Source organism: Solea senegalensis, linkage group LG17 (genome assembly GCF_019176455.1).
Source record: "Solea senegalensis isolate Sse05_10M linkage group LG17, IFAPA_SoseM_1, whole genome shotgun sequence".
In the NCBI taxonomy this organism is placed as follows: domain Eukaryota; kingdom Metazoa; phylum Chordata; class Actinopteri; order Pleuronectiformes; family Soleidae; genus Solea; species Solea senegalensis.
The window spans coordinates 20,415,650-20,438,908 of record NC_058037.1 but is presented as its reverse complement, the minus strand read 5'-3'; the positions used below and the strand labels follow the sequence as shown (position 1 = coordinate 20,438,908).

Below are 23,259 nucleotides of genomic sequence, written 5' to 3'. Positions count from 1 at the left end.
AGTCACTCACTCTCAACGCCGTCCAAAGTTCCTTGAATTGATGTAGTTTTACACTTGCATGCTGAGATTGTTCCTGTTGTGTTTTTACTAGAAAAGTTAATTTTAGTTTTAGTTTTCTTTACTATTAGTTGGCAACTTTGGGTTAGTGGGAGGAGCCAACGTGTAGTCATGCTACAATGGCTAGTCACAACACTGTTTTTTTCTCCGACACGTCTGCAAGACGTCACACTGAGGGCATGGTTAAAGATTTAAAAATTGAGATTGTGACACCGCTAATGTTAAGACTTTTAAGACCTGCGCAGGCACCCTGATTCAAGAATATGTCCAGCAATCAATCTGCATGGCCAGAATTTGGGAATATTCACGGCTAAACTACGCTGTAGCAAGTTTAGTTTGCAGCCAGGGTTCCGTCTAGAAACTCCTCATTAGCTCGCAACCTGCAAAATCCAAACTCTGGTTTGGCCAATCGCATCATGTATAGTCGATGGGTGGTCCAAAGTTGCTTGAACACAATCCAAAGTTCCTTCCCTCAACAGTGCAAAGTTCCTTCAACCCACTCTGAAGTTCCTTCCTTCAACACAGTCCAAAGTTCCTTCCTTCATCACAGTCCAAAGTTCCTTCCTTTAACACAGTCCAAAGTTCCTTCCTTCAACATTCAGTCCAAAGTTCCTTCCTCCAGAGTTCCTTCTCCAAAGTTCCTTCAGTTCCAACAGTTCCTTCCTTCAACACAGTCCAAAGTTCCTTCCCAACACAGTCCAACTCCTTCCCTCAACAGTCCAAAGTTCCTTCCCAACACAGTCCGTCAAAGTTCCTTCAACACAGTCCAAAGTTCTTCCCTCAACATTCCAAAGTTCCTTCAACACAGTCCAAGTTCCTTCCTTCAACACAGTCCAAAGCTCCCTCAACGGTCCAAAGTTCCTTCCTTCAACACAGTCCAAAGTTCCTTCAACACAGTCCAAAGTTCTTTCCTCAACATTCCAAAGTTCCTTCAACACAGTCCAAGTTCCTTCCTTCAACACAGTCCAGAGTTCCTTCAACACAGTCCAAAGCAACAGTCCAAAGTTGCTTCCTTCAACACAGTCCAAAGTTCCTTCCCTCAACATTCCAAAGTTCCTTCAACACAGTCCGAAGTTCCTTCCTTCAACCAGTCCAAAGTTCCTTCCTTCAACGCAGTCCAGAGTTGTTTAAATTCTTAAATTTGGTAAATATTAGATACTTTATCACTTCAACTTTTTCTGGTGCCATATTTTAACTCCAATGAACTTTCACTTTTCTTCTCAAACACCACGGATGGAAACATCAAGTGCAGATGAAGTGAGCTTGCAAGTAGGCTCGCGGTCTCGTTTATCGGAACGACAGTCAACGTTGGGTGGACTTTTCCACAACACACCGTACACAGAACACTCGCCCGGACTCTTTTTTGTCGCTCTGACTACACCGCCTTCTTCGTTGCTCTGATTGGTTGTAGCGCTGTTCTATTGCGTGCGGAGGAAATTTGAAAGACAACTGTTTATCCTGCCTCTCGGATTAAGCCCTGCCAATTGTGTGTGCCCAGACCAAACATGCTGATGTAGGTCTGGTTTACCAGGCGAGGCTAAACCAGCTGTAACTCACTGATTTGACTAAAGACCGAAGTGAAACTTTATCATCAAAAACATGTGACGCTTTAAGAAACTCTGGACACATTCAAACTGAGTTTTCTCTCAGCTGGAGAAAAAAGCGAGTGTCCAGCACGGCGGTGTTGAACCACCTAACCATGAAATACCGAAGTCATAATGAAAAGCATGAAAATAAGGAAGGAGGACATAAATCAGCGACGCTGTGGAGCAGCTTAGTGTGCAGAGGCTGCAGAAACCCGTGCGAGCAGAACGTGTAAATAATGCTTCACTAAGGCAAATCCACACACACACAGACAGTTGTGGATGATTTATGAATGCAGTGGCTCTGTAAATCTGCTGCATGTTGATTGATATAATTAATTTTCCATATGTTCAGTCGGCGGCTGCTGTTTTTGTGTCGTGGCTGACGAGGTCAGCGTCGCCTGTAACCGCGTGAAGGTCACACGGCAGGACTTTGGAATAAGAGCATAAAAACATATGCTTCATAATAAATGCAGCAGACACTTCCTCCTCCTCCTCCTCTTCTCTGTATTTTAATAGGTGTAAGAAAAAGAGAAAGGGAGAAGCTGACAGTGAATATTTTTCAGCTTTGTTTGCCCCAAATTTAACAAGCTGGAGAATTGATTTTTAAACAACGAGTGGAGTCAGAAGAGGATTAAAAGTCTCCGTGTTTGTGGAGCTGGGATTCAGGAGACAATATTATCTTTTTATCTTTTTTTTATAAAAAGTGCTGGAGAGGCGGCAGGGAATGTCAAACTGCGATGAAGAACGTGGATCGTTTGTGCCAGTGGAAAGAGGACACACAAGAGCTGAGCTACAAACTCACTGTGGACCAAAAACCTCCGTTCACACTGTTTAACACGAGTTTAATCACAATAAAAGTGTCTTTTGTGAAAATGCACGACTGAAAACGCAGGATTCTTCTTCTATTTTCTTCTTCTGCTTCATTTTTGGCTGTGAAGCTAATTCTGGTGTCGTTTCCATCACAACACTGAAGCTGTGTTTGCATCACGGTACACTTCAGTACACTTCAGTACACTTCAGTACACTGACTGTCAAGTTCTGGATCAGGAGTGTGTTTCCACTGAGAACTGTACAGACAACGAACGACGACACAATTGTTTGTGTTTGTTGGTCTTTGTGCGAGAATAGACCGCAGGCGTTGAAGCCGACTTTCGTGGGTCTAGCTCCGCCCCCGACCACACCATGACTCTGCACCCTCAAGGGAAGGATCCTGAAAAATGGGGCTGGTTATTTTGGTACAGTTCCTAATGGAAACACAAAAAAAAGTGTTCCGGACCTCGATTAGTTACATAAAAACAACAAGCTGATGTTTTTACGGCAATCTTTAAAAACAGGCTTTTGCACTTTTGTCTGGAGAAGAGTTTCAGCTGCAGCCTTTCCTCTTTCTTTATTTATTTTTTACATCTCAATCCCGGAGAATTAAGACGATATTTACAATTAATCATGAGCAGACTACTGCAGAACTTTTCATGATAGAAAATCATAATCAGTCTCATCATCATCAAACTCCACCAGCTCTTCTGTCTCATCATAAATATGCATGAGTGGCACACAACTTTGAAAACTGAGTTTAAATAACTCAGTTTTCAGGCCTCCACTCCTGGTGGAGGCCTGAAGGGGGCGCTTGATGTGATATTTGGATTATTATTTACACAAGTACTATATTTATTTATATATAATACAGTACCATATTTATTCATATATAATACTGCGGTATATTCACAGTGAAGGTTTGAGTCTAAATGTTTTGCCTCATTTCTCATATTCACGTAACATTTAACGTAGGGTTTTTCGCAGACTTATCGCAGCTGCGTCCTCCCCCCGCTGGCAGCTTTTATGACTGCGTTAATCTCAGCTGTTTAAACTCTGCTGGTTTATCTCTCACACAGACACACAGACACACAGACACACACACACACACACACACACACACACACACACACACACACACACACACACACACACACACACACACACACACACACACACACACACACACACAGCGGCCTCTGCTCAGACTCATTGATCATCAGCACACGTACGTGAGAGCCGTATTTATTTGTGCGGTGAAGCTCCGCCTCCCTCTCCCTCTGCTCTACTGTGGACAGGATATGAAAGATGAGGAGATCACAGACAGTGAGAACCACAGACTCACAGCTGTCACAAAAGCAGCGATGATTATCAGCTCAGCCTGGACGTGTGTGTGTGTGTGTGTGTGCATCAAAGCCAGTCCAGTCCAGTACCAGCAGAGAATCCACTATTATTACCTAAACCCTGTAGAACCTTCAGAACGTCTAACTCTCAGTGAGGCGTCGCCTTCTCTCCACCACACGTCGTCTGTTTCTGCTGAAGATCTGAGCGCAGCAGAGAGACGACGACCACGAGTGATAACCGCCAATTTAACAACATAAACTCTCCGACAGTATCACCATTATTTTATGGAGACGGAAAATATCGCGATATCATATGACTTAAACATCGTGATACTTAAACATCGTGTTACTTAAACATCGGGATAATATCGCGTCTTGACTTAAATATCACAATACCTATCGTGACTTGACTGTCACGATACTATGATGCGATAAATATCTTGATATATCGTGAATTAAATGATGAATTTCTTATTTTTTCATCCTAGTTTGTGATTTTCCAGCCTCTTAAATGTGAATATTTTCAACATAATCAGAGAAACGTCATCACATATCATCTGCATAGAAACTGACTTTTCAACAATATCCTGCCCCCAAAAATACAACAAATAAATCTGCACATAATTCATTTGACAACATTTAATTCACACTAGCCCTGCAACTATTAATTGAATAATTGATTACTAAATTATTTCCAACTAATTCGGACAAGCATAATGTTTGAATATTTTCTTTGAGTTTCATGAACCAAACCGAGAAAAGTCTCTCTACTCTTGCTGGTGTAATTCTGCCGTCACGTCTCCGAGGACGTCAGGAGACGTCCCACCCTCCACATGTAGACTGAAAACAGAGGGAACTCATCTGACAGCAGGAAGACGCGGCGCTCCAGGTGACGCAGGAAAACTGTCCGCTCCGACGCCACGTCCACCCCCGCGGACGACGTCTGCAGGAGCTGCTCCGCGACCCACAGCAGGTGGCAGCAGTTCTGGTACTGGTCCAGAGGGAACGTGTCCAGACCACCACTCTGCTGCCCCTAGAGGAGAACATCAATATCACACAGGTCTGCATGTGCAATGTTTTATAGATTTGTAAAAAAAACAGCTGCAAACTTAAATTATGACAAAAATCAGGAGGTCGAGGTGACTGATCACGGTCATGTGACCAAAATATTTATAACCGCATCACACCTGCGTGTGTGTGTGTATGCCCGCCCTCTAAGTGAGAGGATGAAAAACAGCAGCAGTGACTGATAGAGTTGTTTGTTGGCTCGTTAGCTCTCCTCAGGGATTCACTGGTTCACAGCCTGACAATGACAGGATCCGAACAGATTAACCTCTGCCTCAGCTTCCGCTGTACCACCGAGTCTCCCCCACACACAACAAATTTTATTGTTGAGCTGAAAATCTGCCGATTTCATCATCGATGTGATAATGAGTCGTGTCTTTGAAGCCGTGCAGAGTGACTCAGCAGTTTCTGCTCCGCTGATGTCACTGTGACCTCCACAGCTAGGGCTGGGACGGGATGATATTCAGTGAATAATCTCAACTCCAGAGCATGAGAGTGAATTAAAAACAAAGCAGAGCAGCTAACACGGTGCGTTCAAGAAACCCCGGAATTGTCATCACTTCTGCAACACCTTCAGTTTAGAGAAGCGGCTCAAAGATGCGTTCAAGAACTCTCGTAAATGTCATCACTTCTGCAAAGTCTTCAATGTGTTGCGCTCAGGGGAGTGGCCTAAAAACGCGTTCAAGGAACTCGTAAATGTCATCACTTTTGCGACATCTTCAGCGTGTTGTGCTCATGGGAGTGGCTTAAAGTAAAGCTTATAAAATCTTATGAGGTTGATTTTTGGACATGAATGAAACAAACAATCAAACAAGCCAATTATTTAATTGATTGTCAACTATTTTTATACAATATTTTTCAGCTTCTTAAATGTGAATATTTCCCGGTTTCTTTTACAAGACATTTGAACACGTCATCATTTCCAGGTTTGACAAACTCCGATCAATATTTTTACAACAACTTCTGGACAAAACAACTAATCGAAGTGAAAGATCGATCAAGGATGATTATAATTGATTAGTTGCGCTGGTTGACATCACAGAGGAAATCAGAATTCATTCCTCAATGTATTCTTTTGTATACACACACACACACACACTATGGTCAGAACCTCATACAATGATAAAAACTGAACTCTCTCACCTGCAGAGAATCAGAGACATCAGTGTTTGTGTCACTGGAGATTTCATCGTCTTCTTCACACTGACCACACACACACACACACACTCAGAGAAATCGATTTTTTGTCTCTGTGTGTTTCAGTGCTTTATTTCGTCCACGTCCATGTCTTTCAGTCGACTCTGCTGACGACTGACAGAAAATCAATCTGGTCTCATCCAAGACTCCGAGGTCCTATAGTACTCCTATCTCCACATTTTCATCGCCCAAAAACCCAGACAAACATTACACGCGTGCAGAATCCTGGATTTGTAGAACAGAAAATAATCGTCAGTCGTTCAGTTTCAGACATAAATACAAACAAACAAAAGATGACGTAGTTTGACGATGTTGGGACACAGCGTGGGATCATGGGAATTATTTGCCAATGAAAATCTATCAACGGAAATCACAGAGGGATTTGACCAGAGAAGTTAGAGCCGAGACGAGGAGAGAAAATTAAATAAATCCACCCTTGGTTTTAACCACATAACAAGACTATAATAATAAAATCTACGTCACTTTAAGTCGACGATATCTTTAAGAACGTGTTCACGTCTTTATCTCACTGTGAGACAGACTTTTCCAACAGGAAACTGGAGTTTGTAAACCACTCACTCTCCCACACCAAAGCCCATAGAGAAAATCAGTGATTTTAGCTCGCAGGGACACAGGAGCTGCTGGTCTACTGCTGCCTCGTGTGGTCACTTTGTGTCACTGAGGGAAATCTGAACAGAAATGTTCAAATGCCGAAATGACAAAATAAGACATTTGAACTCAGTGATGGAGGCAGCAGTGGATCAACAACTCTTGTGTGTTGTGATGTTAAAATCACTGATTTTCTCTATGGGCTTTGGTGTGGGAGAGTGAGTGGTTTATAAAAGTCTGTCTCACAGTCAGATAAAGACGTGAAACATGTTCTTAAAGACATCGTAGACTTCAATGTAGACTTTTATTTAGTGGCTAAAATCTGTGCTTTCACTGAACGTGAGCCTAAAAAAGCTTGTTATTTTCTTCATTCCTGTGTCTTGTGTGTGTCTTAATTATCATTCCTCCTCCCCCTCCTCCTCCTCCTCCTCCTCCTCCTCGCTGAGCCGTTGTCAGTGGACAGGAACATAATTTAACGTCATGTACGATCACTCGTATCAGGCTCCACATAAATGGAAGCTTGAGAGTTTGAGTAATGGCTCCAAACGCCGCTCAGACGCGGTCACAACGGCTCTGCTATTTCAGTTTGAGTTACAATCTGAGGGACTGAACTTAAATCTCCCCGAGTGTCGTGAGGACGAGGACGAGGAGGAGACGGGAGCTCGCGTCTGCCAAGCGGCTCCAATGTAACCGAGCCAACATTTAAACCCGTCTGCTCCCATGCCAAGTTTGTTTAAAGAGCAGGATTTTGGACTCTTTGGAAAATTGATTTAACTGCCAAAAAAAGAAATAGAAAAAAAACAAAAAAAAAACCTGCACTCGAGTCCAAACTGAGTCCACGTCTGCCAGATTATTTATTCTCAGAGTCAAACGACACGTTCTGACTTTTAAACTGTCATGTTAACATGAGGTGAAAGCATCTGTGTGTGAGGCAGACGACGTAATGTCAATAATCTGCACCCTCATTCATTCAAAACCTCCAAAGATATGCGCAACACAACATTACACAACAGTGTCGTGGTCTCATGTCACACTCTCATGTCACTGTTTCAGGTTATTTGTGCAACTTTTGCTTCGATAAATGTTATCTTTTCTTGAATTTTCTCTCACATCTTCTACATAATCTCTCAAACGCTTTGGTCTGATTTCATCACAGATTAGACACTGAGATTAGAAAAAGGATTTTTTTATCCATTGACTCGACATTTTTCTCAAAAATCCATGTATTTTCAGTCCACTCTGAGTTGTATTACTTTTCTAAAAGTTTACTGTATATTGGTGCCAAATTATTGAGTTCTTGCAAATAATCTTTATTCAGCCAAAAGTCCAATATTGTGTGTCCTATTATTATCAAACGAATAATAAGAAATATGATTTTCCTGTTTTTTAACGCAGAGATGTCCTGTGTGTGCGCGTGTGTGTGTGTGTCAGTGACAGGATATTTAAGCTGACGTGAGACGAGCTGCTGGACTCACACACGACATTTCCAAGAAAATGACTTTCATGTCACACTCATGTGTTGTTGTTGTCCTCATGTGCGTGTGTGCGTGCGTGCGTGTGTGCGCGCGCAGCTTCACAGACTGTAGGCGAGAAAAAAAAACGTCTGTTTCCAAAGATGCTGAGTCACGTTGAGAGTGACAGGTGTAATAAAAAAAAAAAGCATCGTCAGTGAGTGTGAAGTTAAATCAGATTATCACTGAGAACTGCACCAAGACACTGGAAATCTGATTTCTGATCTCAGTGGGACGTAATCAGATTAATTCAGTGGGCACGATCAGAATATTCTGAGGACTGTATTCAGATTACTTTGCTGGATGAAAACCGATTACCCCAATTGGTGTAAACAGATTATTTTGGTGTAGGTATTCAGAGAATTTAATCGGATTATTTAATTGCATCTAATTAAGTAATTTTAGTACAAATAATCAGATTATTTCAGTGAGCTCGGTCAGATTATTTTGGTGTAAATGTTCAGATTATTTTGATGGATGAGCAGAAGAGATTACTGACACAGATTATTAGATGGTACAATGAGATTTTTTATGTTAAAATCAGATTAATTCAGTGGTTTTATTTTGTTATTTTCTTATACATAATCCAATTGCGTCAGTGGACACAATCTGATTATTCTAGTGAACATATTCAGATTATCTTGCAGAGTGAAAAGGATCGGATTGGATTTCATTAAGCACAATAGGATTATTTTTGTTGACATAATCCGTTGAATTCATTGGTCTGAATCATATTATTCTAGTGGGTGTATTCAGATTACATGGCGTTATGAAATCAGATTACTTATGTGGTTAAAATCACAATGACGCGATTTGTGTTGCAGGAGAATTTGTCCGTGTCATTCAGATTATTATTATTCAGCAGATTATGTGAAGCAGGTGATGAATCCATGATGTTTGTTTTGAGTGTAAACTGAGCCGGTGTTCTAGGTTCAGCAGCATCAGCTGTGAGACGCTCGTCATGGTTAACATCCTCGAGCCAGACTTAATCTGGTTAAGGACAACGATCACAGACGCCGGTGCTGAAACTCATCACATCACTGACACACAACAACCTGAGCTCACACAACACTTTAGCTCACTGTTAGCCAGAAAAATAGGATTAAATGCACTGTATTATTATATTTTCAACTACATAAACATTATATATTTATTTAAAATAAACAATGTTTAGTTTAAAGATTGCTAACTTGTTGACGATGAGTCAAAAACACACACAAATCCATTCAAACGAATATGTGACGCAACGTTTTTGAAAATTCATTATTAATAGATATTTACATTACATGTCATTTAGCAGACGCTTTTATCCAAAGCGACTTACAATGAGCACAATCAGCCAGGGGTGGAATCGAACTTGCGACCATGAAGTCTTTTGCACACAGGGTACTGGTCTTAACCACTGATCCACTCCACCCCTGTTTAAAGTTTAGTTAAAGCTTTATTTAAATTCTTGTTTTATTTGTTTGTTTCTCTGATCTCTCGCTGCGCGACACAAATCCCTTTCTGTTTAGACAGGTTTAAATCCAATGTCCCACTTTCTAAAACTAACTTAATCCATTACTGAATCCATTACAATCAGTTCATTGAATGTTTGTTTGTTTTTTTTAATGATTAAACCAAGTTTCTATGATTTTTCAGCTTCTTAAATGTGCATATATTCTGGTTTCTTTGCTCCATAAAACAAAACTCATTCAAACGGAATCATTTGTTCAAAATCAGATTCATTCAGTGGTTTTAATCAGACCCAGTAGAATCAAATGCACAAGCTCTGATTTTGATGATTTACTGTTTATTACATTTATGCCACTAAACCCTCGTGTGTGTTACAGACTAACACCTTTAACACCGAGTGAAGGAGGCGTGGTCTCTAGTGCCTGCCCGCCTGCCACCGCAGCTGTGACGTGAATGATAACGAGGATGATGAGTGAGTGAGTGAGTGAGACGCCGCGTCCTTCACTTGTTGTCGCTTCAACCTCTGGAAGGTAAAAGTGCTGAGTCAGCGCAGCGTCCTCAGGCGGACAGATGGACAAACAAATGGAGGGAGGACGAAGCTGCTGTTGTTCCACTTCATTGACTGCTGACCTCACCATTTTATTTTATTGACTGATATTCACAGATTAAATAATCTGGAACCATGTCCTCAGAAACAAGGCTTCATTTTAACTCACGGTGACATCATCAAATGTCAAAAACTGAATCCACTAAACTACAAGCAGGTAATTCAGGGTTTTTATTCAAAGCTGACTGAGCGGCGCCCCCTGCTGTTAAGAACCAGCGCCCCCAGCTGTTAAGAACCAGCGCCCCCTGCTGTTAAGAACCAGCGCCCCCTGCTGTTAAGAACCAGCGCTCCCGATCAAAACAAAAGACTCGGCCGATAAAAAGTAAGAAAAAGGTAAATGTTAATGTGATGCTTTAGATTTGTCATGAGTGGGATTACAGTGCACTGTTACATGTAATATGTTGTGGTGTGTGTGCGTGTGAGCAAGTCAACGTGGAAGGAAAAAAAGAAAGCTTTTTCTTTTCACCACATTTCCGTTTCATCACATACTCTGACTCCACACTGACGCAGAGGGCGAACGAGGGTGAGTGAAGTGTGGTGTGAGAGAGAGAGAGACAGACAGACAGAGAGAGAGAGAGAGACGTTTGAACGAGTGTCAGACAGGAAGCTACTGGGTTGACGACGTATCGATTACTGCGCTTCACAAGTGACCGTGGCAACCGGTCGATACAGAGATGAAGCAACAAAGACTGAGAAAATAAAAAAGTCAAAGACAACAACAGAGGAAGAAAACTGCTAAATATATATATATATATATATATATATATATATATATATATATATATATATACACACACACACACACATACCCATATATACATACAGTACATATATACACACATCCATATATATACACATACATATGAAAATATACATGTATGTATACATACACAAATATGTATATACATACACACATATACATATATGAATTTTAACATAATACAAATAATTTGTAACTAAATGACAAACAAATTGAAAAAAATGTCAGAATTCTAACAGACTTTAATCCCAGAATTTGACCTAAATCTCAAAATTCTGACCTTTAATCTGAAACATCCGATATTGATCTCAATCTGCAACAAATCTCAGATTACGATTCTGACCTTCAATTTAGAATTATGTCTTACTCTAAGACTTTGATTTTCTTTTTTAATCTCATATTCTGACTTAATCTCAGATTCTGATTTAATCTCACATTCTGACACACCTCCAGCCCTAAAAGGAGCAGGTGAAGCAGTGCTGCTGCCGATGTGTTGTGTTGTGTTGTTGTTGTTGTTGTTGTTGTTGTTGTTGTGTTTACCTGGAGCAGCTGCCACAGCTGATCGGCCACGGCGCTGATCTGTGAGAGGATGTGACCAATGAGGAAAGACTTTGACATGTTGCTGTTGCCCAGAGTAACCAGGTGTTCTCTGAGTGTCTCTGCAGTCTGCAGCTGAACAACAGACAAACAAAAAGAGACTCAATCACTGTCCTCATGACTTTCTGTACATCAGATTATAAATCTACAATCAAGATAAATGGTCATAAACCTATTTTTTATAAATGCAAGGAACATCACGTGTAACTGTGCAACAGAAGACATTTGAGAACATCATCATTTCCAGGTTTGACCAACATTTTATGGACCAAACCTTTTATATTCTGAGCCGAGATGAAAGTCTCTCTCTTTTCACATTCAGCACTGATAGCAGTGCTATGAGCGCCCCCTAGAGGCACATGCTGAGTGAAAACAGAGAGGGACGCGGCCTTTCAATAATTCAAGAGCATGTTTCACGTCTTCATCTCAAAATCACTGATTCTTCATTTAGATTTATCTCAGTGACACAAAGTGACCACACGAGGCAGCAGTAGACCCCGCGAGCTAACATCACTGATTTTCTGTATGGGGTTTGGTGTGGGAGAGTGAGTGGTTTACAAACTTCACTTCCCTGTCTGTCTGACAGTGAGATAAAGACGAGAACGTGTTCTTAAGACATCGTGGACTTAAACTGACGTAGATTTTAGGAGAAGCAGAGTGTAAGTTTTGATATTTCAGCTTTTAAAATAAGAATATCGTTGGTCATGGATTCATTGATGTTACTGTTTCAGCCCCTATATTCATTTGACATCATGTTGAAAGTCTGAAGCCAATCTCGTCCTTAAGCTTGTGTTTCATTCTCCTTCTTCTTATAGGGACTTTTTGTAAATAAATGTAATTCCAGCGTCTTTGTCTTCTTTTTAAACACATATATTCAGAGGTTTGTTCCCCTGGACGGCAAACTCCATATTTTATTGATTTCCGAGGCAAGATGACGAAAATAAAAGTCCAGCTGCAGCCGCAGAGAGACGTTTAGAAAGAAAATGAGTTTTTGTTTTGCTTTTTCTTTCACTGGAGGTGGAGAAAAGAGAGAAGAGGAGAATGTGCTCACATCTTTGTTGAGCTGCAGCGGGCAGGTTTTCATTTGTCTGCTCCTGCAGGCTGTTTGTCCGTCCTAATTCACATTCACTCCACCGCTCGCACTCATGTTTAACTGTGAGGAGCAGCAGCAGCAGCAGCAGCAGCAGCAGCAGCAGCAGGTTTGGCTCAAGGGCACAGTAAACACCATCACCTCTCAGTGAGGTGTGGGGGAATTCAACTCGTTACCACACACACACACACACACACACACACGTGTCACGTCACCATGTTGACGTGAAGCCGCTCAGAGAAAAAGCTCAGACTCGACACTGAAACAGGCAGAATCCATTAATTTTAAATTGAATTTGTGACGAAGACAAAGTGTCTGCTGAGATTCCTCAGGCCTTGACGGTTGTTGACAAACGTGTCTGTGGATTCCAGGGTTGTCAGAGTCTATTCTCTCCTCGGCCCTCACGTCTCTCACGTCTCACATTTTTCTTTGTTATTATTTTCTTGTTGTTAAATGTCCCTTTTTCTCTTCACAGCAGGGAGAAAAACATGTTTTTTCAAGTGCCGGAACAAACATTTGAAAGGTCTGTGTTTTTTTTGTATGAGGTACTGACAAATAAGTCAGTACTGACTGTGCTGTGAGCGCCCCCTGCTGCTGAGAACCAGCATGAGACACAAGAGGCTCACTCTCAGTGAAACCATGGCTTTGTTCAAAGGTGTTAGCGGTGTTAGCTCAGAGTCACTGACGTATTCAGTGCTGACTGCGCTCCGAGCGCCACCTAGAGACACATGCTTGGTGAAAACATGGCAGCCAGAGAGGGGCGCAGTCCACAGTGTCTTGAGAACACGTTCACGTTTTTGTCTCACTGTAGACAGTGAGATGGACAGTGCTGTGGTTCTGTATGTTTGCTAACTGCTGTACAGGCGAGACAAATCAGATGGACATGTCTCTTATGGTTGTCGTCGTATGATGTCCACCAACAGTCCTGCACTAAATCCAGCTGGATTATAGTCAGACTAATGTGTTTACATGACATGAAGAAAACTGAATTATTGTCTTAGTCGGACTAAGACTAGCTGGATTAGTCAGACTAACGTGTTTACATGACATGAAGAAAACTGAATTATTGTCTTAGTCTGACTAAATCCAGATGGATTATAGTCAGACTAATGTGTGTACATGACATGAAGAAAACTGAATTATTGTCTTAGTCCGACTAAGACTAGCTGGATTAGTCAGACTCACGTGTTTACATGACATGAAGAAAACTGAATTATTGTCTTAGTCCGACTAAGACAAGCTGGATTAGTCAGACTAACGTGTTTACATGACATGAAGAAAACTGAATTATTGTCTTAGTCTGACTAAATCCAGCTGGATTATAGTCAGACTAACATGTTTACATGACATGAAGAAAACTGAAATATTGTCTTAGTCTAGACCAAAATCAGACCTTTGATCAGACGACAGACATTTGATGATATTTAAAAGTTGCATACTGCAGCTTTAAGTGGTTATTCGCTTCTTATTTTCTTTTAACGTACAGAGCAAAAAGTCCACGGATTTTAAAAATCTCATCACATCACTGCTGCTGCTGTAAAGCGAGACAGGGCCTCGTGTGTGCAGCCAACGGAGCGGCGATAAAAAGGTGGCGCTTGAGATTGTGATTGAGGTTGAACCACATCAGACACACAGGAGCCACTACAGCAGCAGGAGGAGATAATAAAAGTTCCTCCGCTGGACAAAAGGGGCGACATGGTGAAATAAGGGAGGGTTTGAGGGCTTTACGAGGCCACGACGTTGATAACCGCTCTCTGCTCTGAGAGACTCCATCACACAGAGCGACGACGTCTGCCGCTAGACGTGGTGTGACATTTCAACGACGCCACTCACGATTCACACTCTACATTTTCACCGTCTGGACTCTTGGAGTTAGGTCTCGTCCGTCCATCCGTCCGTCCGTCTGCAGAAATTGCAGCCGCTTGTGATGCGTCTCAGAATGGAGGACACTCGCTGACATTTCTAGAAGGTTCTCATTGTGCCGCTTTTCATTTCATACAGAGCCAGGAGTTGGAAGAGAAAGAGATGAGGACAGTGTTGGCGTTCCCATGGTAACAGAAGCAACTCCCCATCTGTGACTAGTACTTAACAGGTGGTTTGTTGAGTGAAATGTTGAGGTTTAAAGGACCAATGCGTGACAAGCTTATTGGCAGAAATATAACACTTTGTATTATTGTAAAATAAAAATAGTTTAGCTGATAAACAGCACCAGTCACTCTCTATGCAGACGACACATGATCTACACTAGAGCTGAAACAATTGCTCAATTCATTTTTTGACCACCGATTCATCGGTTTGAAGATTTTTCGTGATTAAAACAAGATTTGATTGTTTCAGCTTCTAAATTGTGAATATTTTCTTCGTTTCTTCTCCATACAGTGGATGGACAAAACAGGACATCATTTCCAGAGTTTAACAAACACGTTCAACATATTTTAACCTTTTCTGACATTTTATGGACCAAACGATTCCTCGATTATGAAAATAATTGTTAGTTGAAGCTCTAGTCTATACATTTTAGAGCAGAGACGTGAAACTGAAACCTAATAATCAATAACAGGTCAATTTTCTTTAATGAAACTGTTTGTTTAATCTTCAAAATAACGAAAATTTCTCTTTGGAACATTTGACCTATTGCTCATTTGGTTCATAAAATGTCATGAAATATTGACAAGTGTTTGTCAAACTCTGGACATGACAAACTAAAATGATTTCTTTGTTTTATGGAGCAAAGAAACCAGAAAATATTCTCATTTAAGAAGCACAAACTGCTTTTAATTTTGTATTTTTTGACAAAGTTGACAGTTAATTTAGTAATCAATTAATAATCCATCATATTGTCACTGGAATTAAAAACTCTCAGCAGTTCGTGAGGACACTGAATCTCAAACAGCCTCGTCTCTCCACAAATAAGAAATTGTTTCTGAGCAGCAGGTTTAATGGATTAATCTGGTGTCAGGACGTTTTAGAGCGCTGTGGCGGTGGTGAGGAGTTTTCCCCTCTTTTCAGTTTTGTAATTAGCGCAGCTCTTCATCTCCGACGTGGCCGTCAGCATCTCAGCCGTCTCAGACAATCGGCCTGACTGACAGTGACGGCGCGTTCACAGAGCGCAAACACAAAGAGTTCATTAACGAGGAGGAATCCTTTAAAGTCTGCGCTCGCCACGGGAAAAATAAAAATGTACATTTTGATGGGAAATCAACGAGAAGGTCATCTACTGTAGAGAGGACAGTAAAAAATATACATGCAGACGACTCACACTGAGGTCCATGTGTGGTTTAATATCATAGAGAGGAAATTTGAACCCTTAACATGTTGAAATATTCAACATTTAGCTTTACAAAACAGGAAAATCCAAAAATACCCGAGTTTATTTTCCTCTTTGCTGCAGTAAAACACCTTCAAAACCACCGGCAGCAAAAGAAAAAGAAGAGGAGCCTCAATCCTTTTCCTCTCTTCACAAACATCCATTTATCAACTTCAACAAGTGAACAACAAACAATTCTCAAGACGTTACCAGCCGACAAAACCCAATAACAAGAGTCTACGGTGTCTTAAGAACACGTTCACGTCTTTATCTCACTGTTAGACAGACTTTCACAACAGGAAACTGAAGTTTGTAAACCACTCACTCTCCCACACCAAAGCCCATAAAGAAAATCAGTCATTTTAACATCACAGCACACACGAGTTGTTGAATAACAGTAAGAACAGTCACTTAACTACCATATGTTCAAATGTTTTATTTTGTCACTTGGCCATTTGAAAAACTTGGTTCAGATTTACTTCAGTGACACAAAGTGACCACACGAGGCAGTAATAGACCAGCAGCTACAGTGTCCCGCTTGAGCTAAAAGCACTGATTTTCTCTATGGGGTTTGGTGTGGGAGAGTGAGTGCTTTACAAACTTCAGTTTCCTGTTGGAAAAGTCTGTCTGAGAGTGAGATAAAGACGTGAACGTGTTCCTGAGAAATCATAGACCGTGTTTACAAAGCCTGTGCCTCTCGAGGGCGCTCACACCACAGTCGGCACCGTACTGTTCCTTTAAAGACATAATCATGTTCACAGTGTCTAAATCATGTCTTAAAAACAACCGTCAAGAGTTCACTCACAATAAAACGAGGCAGACGATAATAAACGTACAGGATGAAAAACAGCAGATGGTCTGTTCGTGGTCACATGTCCCCCTCCCCGCGGATCACATGACTCACCTCGCCAGGCTGACGGCCGCGCAGCAGAATGGTCGTCATCTCCCTCAGCGACTCCTCCACACGCCTCCTGAACTCTGCTGACGGTAGACTGTGCCGGCAGAACACGTCCAAGGCCCGCGCCGCCACAGCACAGGCCTGCTGGACCAGGTCCCCGGGGCCCAGAGGGGGCGGGGCCCCGCACGCCGCCACCACCGACTCAAGAAGCTGGCACACGGAGTCGGCCAGGACCGAGCCGGCGCCCCCGTCGGGACCGAACCACAGAGCCTCCAGGCCTCTGCTGGTCCGCGCCACTCGGTGCAGAGAACACAGCGAGTGGAGGAAGTGAACGTGAGGACACAGCGCTGCCTCCTGTGGAGGGAGGAGGTGGTGCTGGTGAGAGGAGGGAGCCGCAGGCTGAGAGTCTGGTAGAAGGAGATCGGGAGTCGCTGAGTCATAGTCACAGTCAGCTGGAGGGTTTGAAGAAGCAAAGCCATCCAGAGAAGCGTCTACCACCGCGTTGTCATCGTCATCACCTGCAGGGTTTTCACACACACACAGAAAATATCACTGCACTCACTGAAAGCACTCCATAAAACTCAACATCATCCACAGATTTAGATTAAAAAAAACAAGAAAGGTTTGGAGCTACAGAAAAAGTCAGAATTCTAGAGAAAACTGTCACAATTCAGAGATTAAAGTTAATTCTGGAGAAAAGTCACAATTCTGAAATTAAAGTCACAATTCAACGAAAAGTATTCGATGAGGAAAGATTTTAGGGGGAAAATAAAGTTTTCTTGTACTATTTCTATAAGAGAATTTTAGTTTAGTTTCATTAAAGAAAATCAACATTATTGATTATTTCCTGATCAGTGAAGGTCACTTTCACGTTGCTACTATACTGAAATGTTTTGATTATTAACCAATTACTAAAATAATAGTATTTTGATAATTGATCAAAAACCAAGACATTTGGGAAGCATCATCATCATCATCATCATCGTCATCTCAGCAGATGATTAGTTGCAGTCGCTCTAGTTTCCAGAGTGAAGAGTTTGTGCCAAAGCTGAAGCACACAGTCCGTCTGTTTTTCAGCGTTAGCATGTGTAAGCGGTGAGAAGGCGGTCGTGGCTCCAGCGCGGCCACAGAGCCATCTGTTAGCGGGACAGATTAACAGATTAACACCCCCCTTCACTTCCCACCCACTCTCTTCTCCTGGTCTCCTCACAAGCTGCTCCTTCAACTTCTCCGCGTGGAGCTGCCGTCTCGTGTAATCACTAATCACACGTGTAAATCAGACGTGAGACAGAGGCTGCACTCGTACCTGCAGCGTCTCACCTGTGCTACAATTAATCCACCATTCACAGTCACATTTGTCATTTTTATCGACACAAGCAGGTGAGCACTCGGCGTTTGGAGGATCCTCGTCTCCAGGGTCACGTCTGAGCGACTGCAGCTCTGGAGACCGTGTTCATGGCGGAGGAGGAGAAATATCACATAATCATAATGAACACGAAAATATCACAGCTATTAAAAGGACATAATTACAGTCAATCATTTAATGGGATAATCACTGTGAGGGTGGAGCTTATTTTTAACTCTGCGTCAGAGAACGTGGGAGCAGGAGGTCGTAAAACTGCGGGGAACACAGAGCCGTGTGTCTGTCAGCGCGTGAAGGTGGAGGAAGACCATGATGCTTTGCTGCACTCGTGTAAATATTAAAGAATGGCCTCATAAAACTGAGACGAGCTGGACCACAGTCGTCCTCGTGAAATGTCTCCCAATCGCAGCCTTGAGGTCTCAGGGAGGACAAGCTTTTCTTTATTTTGCCTTGAAACAAGTGTCGTCATGAAGCCGTGAGTGACGCACAAAGCTCTAAAGATGCAATTACACTATATGGTGTCAAGTGGACTCTGTGTCGCCCCCCTGTGGACTTCTGAGTGTGGTCGCTATGTCTTCCCGCTAGAGGGTCAAGTATTGATTAAAAACTGGAGTATCTACTGCAGTTTCTTTTTCTCAGTCCACTCTGTCATCACCCTCTTGTCCAATCAGCATGGGGCGTGTTGCCCCAGACTCCTCCCCCTTTTATAAACTCTGCAATAGAGGTGGGCAATGTATACAATGTCTGCGACAGTATCGTCACATTTGTCTTTATAAGTTTCTGTTCACAGTTTTCTCCATCAATCAATGACTCGTTTGGTTCATACAATGTCAGAAAAGTTGGAAAATATTGACCAGTTATTGTCAAACTCTGGAAATGATGATGTTTCTCAAATGTCTTGGTTTTTGTCCACAAACACAAAATTATTCAGTTTTAATGATTTCTTTGTTTAATGGAGCAAAGAAACCAAGAAATATTTACATTTAAGAAGCTGAAAAATGACAGAAAGTAGTAAATATTCACATTTAAGAAGCTGAAAAATGACAGAAAGTAGAAAATATTCACATTTAAGAAGCTGAAAAATGACAGAAAGTAGAAAATATTCACATTTAAGAAGCTGAAAAATTACAGAAACTAGAAAATACATTTAAGAAGCTGAAAATGACAGAAAGTAGAAAATATTCACATTTAAGCAGAAAAATGACAGAAAGTAGAAAATATTCACATTTAAGAAGCTGAAGAAATGAAGCAGAGAAAGTAGAAAATATTCACATTTAAGAAGCTGAAAAATGACAGAAAGTAGAAAATATTCACATTTAAGAAGCTGAAAAATGACAGAAAGTAGAAAATATTCACATTTAAGAAGCTGAAAAATGACAGAAAGTAGAAAATATTCACATTTAAGAAGCTGAAAAATGACAGAAAGTAGAAAATATTCACATTTAAGAAGCTGAAAAATGACAGAAAGTAGAAAATATTCACATTTAAGAAGCTGAAAAATGACAGAAAGTAGAAAATATTCACATTTAAGAAGCTGAAAAATGACAGAAAGTAGAAAATATTCACAATTAAGAAGCTGAAAAATGACAGAAAGTAGAAAACATATTAGTATGAGCGCCGTTCTTCTAGGTTTCTGTGATTTTTCAGCTTCTTAAATGTGAATATTTTCTACTTTCTTTACTGCTCCATAAAACAAAGAAATCATTCAAACTGAATCATTTCGTGAACATCATCATTTCCAGAGTTTAACAAACACTGATCAATATTTTATGACATTTTATGAACCAAACAACTAATAAACAACTCTAATTATCAGATTAATGGATTATAAAAATAAGATGCTCTGATATGCTTTGTTATCTATGACCATCAGCTCCAATGACATTCCCCCGCTGCACACAGGAAGTGATTTGTTTTACATGGAGACAGACGGAGGCATCATCCACACTGAGCGAGTGACGTGAGACGACCGTAAACGGGAAACACACAGAATCGTGCACGGAATGTTTCAGAAGTGAATTCCACTGCCGTTTGACGAGATGAAGCTACTGCTCTGCTGCTGTATACACACAGACGCTCCCTCAGTCAGGTCTGATAGTTTTGAGAGGCTGAATTACAGTTCCATTGTTTCTGTACAAACTCGTCATCCAGCTGTGAGCCTGACTCTGAGGACTCACATCAGACCCCCGTCTGTCCTTCACACGTCCTCAGCACGATGGCATCAGCAAAGAGACGCTCATAGTTCTGACACGAGAGCGCTGACATTAAAGAGACACCGCTGACACAAAGACCGTGTTCAGACCTGGTCCTCAGTGTTCTGATCACATCCAGACCAGACGGCGACCAATCCATCCCAACAAGAACACATGTGACCACATTGCACAAGCGCAATTAGAGACTCCGCCTCCACTGCAGGTGGTTGGGGGTTTTTTTTGTTGCTTTTTTTTAACAATTCAGCAAACACCACAATTTTAATTATCGTAATATTTTGGAATATGTTAAAACGTATTTCATGTTACAGCAGCGAGAGTGGGGGCCTTGACTCACTCCGCCTCTCCTATGGCAGCCATGTTTCCAGTAACAGCATGTGTGCCAGTTCTATATAAACGCACAAAACATTTCATCTCGAACCCCTGAGTTTTACAAGCAACACTTTTTATCCAACAGGTCGAACAGGGGCAAGTGTTGTTTGATGTAAAATCACTAATAATAAATTCTAGTATTCTTGGAATATTTGTATTATTTCTAAAGTATGTGTGGTGTTTCTACCTGCTGCCTCGGTGTTGCTCTCGGCAGTTGACGTCACCCTGGTGATGAGCAGCTCCTGTCGCAGCCTCAGCACCTCCTGCTGCAGCTCCTGGGCTCTTTCCCTCCACCTCTCATCCTGCCTCTTCAGCTTGCAGGCCACGGCCTCCGCATGCTTGCGGCCGCTCATTCCCGCAGGCTTGGTCTTTATTATCGCCACCGCCAGGGCCACTCTGACTTGTGTGAAAAACCACGACACTTGACTCCTCGTTCCTGTCGAGAGGACAGATTTTTACAACGGCAAAGTACAAAATGAAGAATATAAATAAATAAATAAATAAAAGATGATGCCGGTTATTTCAGGTGGAGGTCGATCGGGTTAACGGCAGCAAAGGGAGGCATCATCCCACGATTTATCACCTGAGCGATCTCCACCTCTACTCAGGACTCAACCACTTTCATCAGTCAGTGTAATCACTGCAACATCATGAAGGTCATTATGTAACACACACACACACACACACACACACACACACACACACAGATCTATTATTTTTAAAAGACAAACCAAACATTCACAACTGTTTTTAAATGTAAATGTTTGATCAAAAGTCACTTCACTTTTTATTAAAATATTAATGAATTGATGGATTAGGGCTGCAACATATCAATTAGTGATTAATGAGCAATTTAAAGCAAAAATATACACTTTTTGTCATACATTTATCATAATGACACCTTTGAGTTGAATCAGTCTCACTCAAAACAACGTCAGCTTAAATCTGAAGAACATGTTCACGTCTTTATCTCAATGTGAGACAGACTTTTCCAACAGAAACTAAAGTTTGTAAACCACTCACTCTCCCACACCAAACCCCATGCTGTGATGTTGAAATCAGAGCGTGAGATAGGTTTGATTAAATGTTAGCGATTCATTCCACTGTGAGCAAATTCATTTGTTACAGCAGCAAATAGTCAAAAGACGGACAATTATTAAAATACAAGAATATAAAAACCTGAAGAAAAAAAGTAAGATTATTACTTACTGCTCAAGGCATCTATTCTTTATCAGAAACATCATTAAGATTAAGATTTATTATTTAATATAAAACGGCTTTGACACAAAAGAAAAACTGAAGTATTTTGAAACTAATTGCAGGTTAGCACTCGTTAGCCGTTATCTTAAAACAGTCATAAATGAACGGGGTTTTTTTTGGTTTGCAGAGCAAAAGCTAGCTTAGCGCGGCTAGCTAAAAATTTGCGCGACACGCGTGACACCTCATGTTAATATGCTGTGGAGCGTTAGCTGCGACGCTAACGCTGTACCTGCTAAATGAGCTGCGTCATTCTCCTCCGCCGTCATCGTCATCAGGGCTGGACTCAGGTGTGTGTGTGTGTGTGTGTGTGTGTGTGTGTGTGTGTGTGTGTGTGTGTGTTGTACAAACTACTTGGACTGCTGTTCTGTCAATAAACACTAGCTAATGCGCAAACATTCATTATTTAACATAAAACTGTTTGTTTTTTTGACACAACAAAAAGGTACTATTCCGAAATATATTGAAACTAATCACAGGTTAGCACTTGTTAGCCGTTAACTATGGTTAGCGGTAGCTTTAGCTGCATCATTCTCCTCCTCCGTCATCCAAGTAGGTCCAACTAATTAACTTAGCCCGGACTCACGAAGGTGTGTGTGTGTGTGTGTTTCTTTTGTACAAACTTTATTGATAACAAATACACAGAACAGCAGAGCTGGACTCCTTGTATTATAACACTGTACTTGGACATTCTCGTATAAAAGTATGTCACATCAGAAAATGACTTTGGTAGAAGTTGAAGTCACTCTTTATAATATTAATATATATATATATATATGTATATATATATATATGTATATATATATATATATATATACGTATATTTTTAAATATATTAATATCCTCTGCTGACGACCTGTCTGCTGTGACTCTGTGATTCAGAATAGAATGACCATAAAAACTATAGCGAGGGTGAAACGAAGATGATTCATGTAAAATAATTCACTCTTTTACTGTGCGGGAAAAAGAAGACACTTTAAAATGAAAAGTCCTCATCATCATCATCATCACTGTGTGTGTCATCTTACATCTGCAAACTCTCCACACGATCATGTGAGTGAGTGTTTGTGAGTATGTGAGTGAGTTAGGGAGAGTGAATGAGTGCATGTTTGTGTATGTGAATGAGTGAGTGTAAGTGTCTGTATGTGAGTGAGTGACCTATGGT

General features: G+C 41.2%; 1 protein-coding gene across 1 annotated transcript; it reads right to left on the bottom strand.

Moving 5' to 3' along the window:
• Positions 1 to 4,420: 4,420 nt before the first annotated feature.
• mei4 (meiosis-specific, MEI4 homolog (S. cerevisiae)) lies at positions 4,421 to 22,372 on the bottom strand. Its single transcript, XM_044049604.1, has 5 exons — positions 22,327 to 22,372; positions 21,025 to 21,273; positions 16,899 to 17,410; positions 11,541 to 11,672; positions 4,421 to 4,829 (listed from the first exon to the last, which is right to left on the bottom strand). Exons 1-5 carry the CDS (start codon positions 22,367 to 22,369, stop codon positions 4,590 to 4,592), a joined length of 1,176 nt encoding a protein of 391 aa, XP_043905539.1. The 5' UTR covers positions 22,370 to 22,372; the 3' UTR covers positions 4,421 to 4,589.
• Between the last annotated feature and the right edge of the window lie 887 nt (positions 22,373 to 23,259).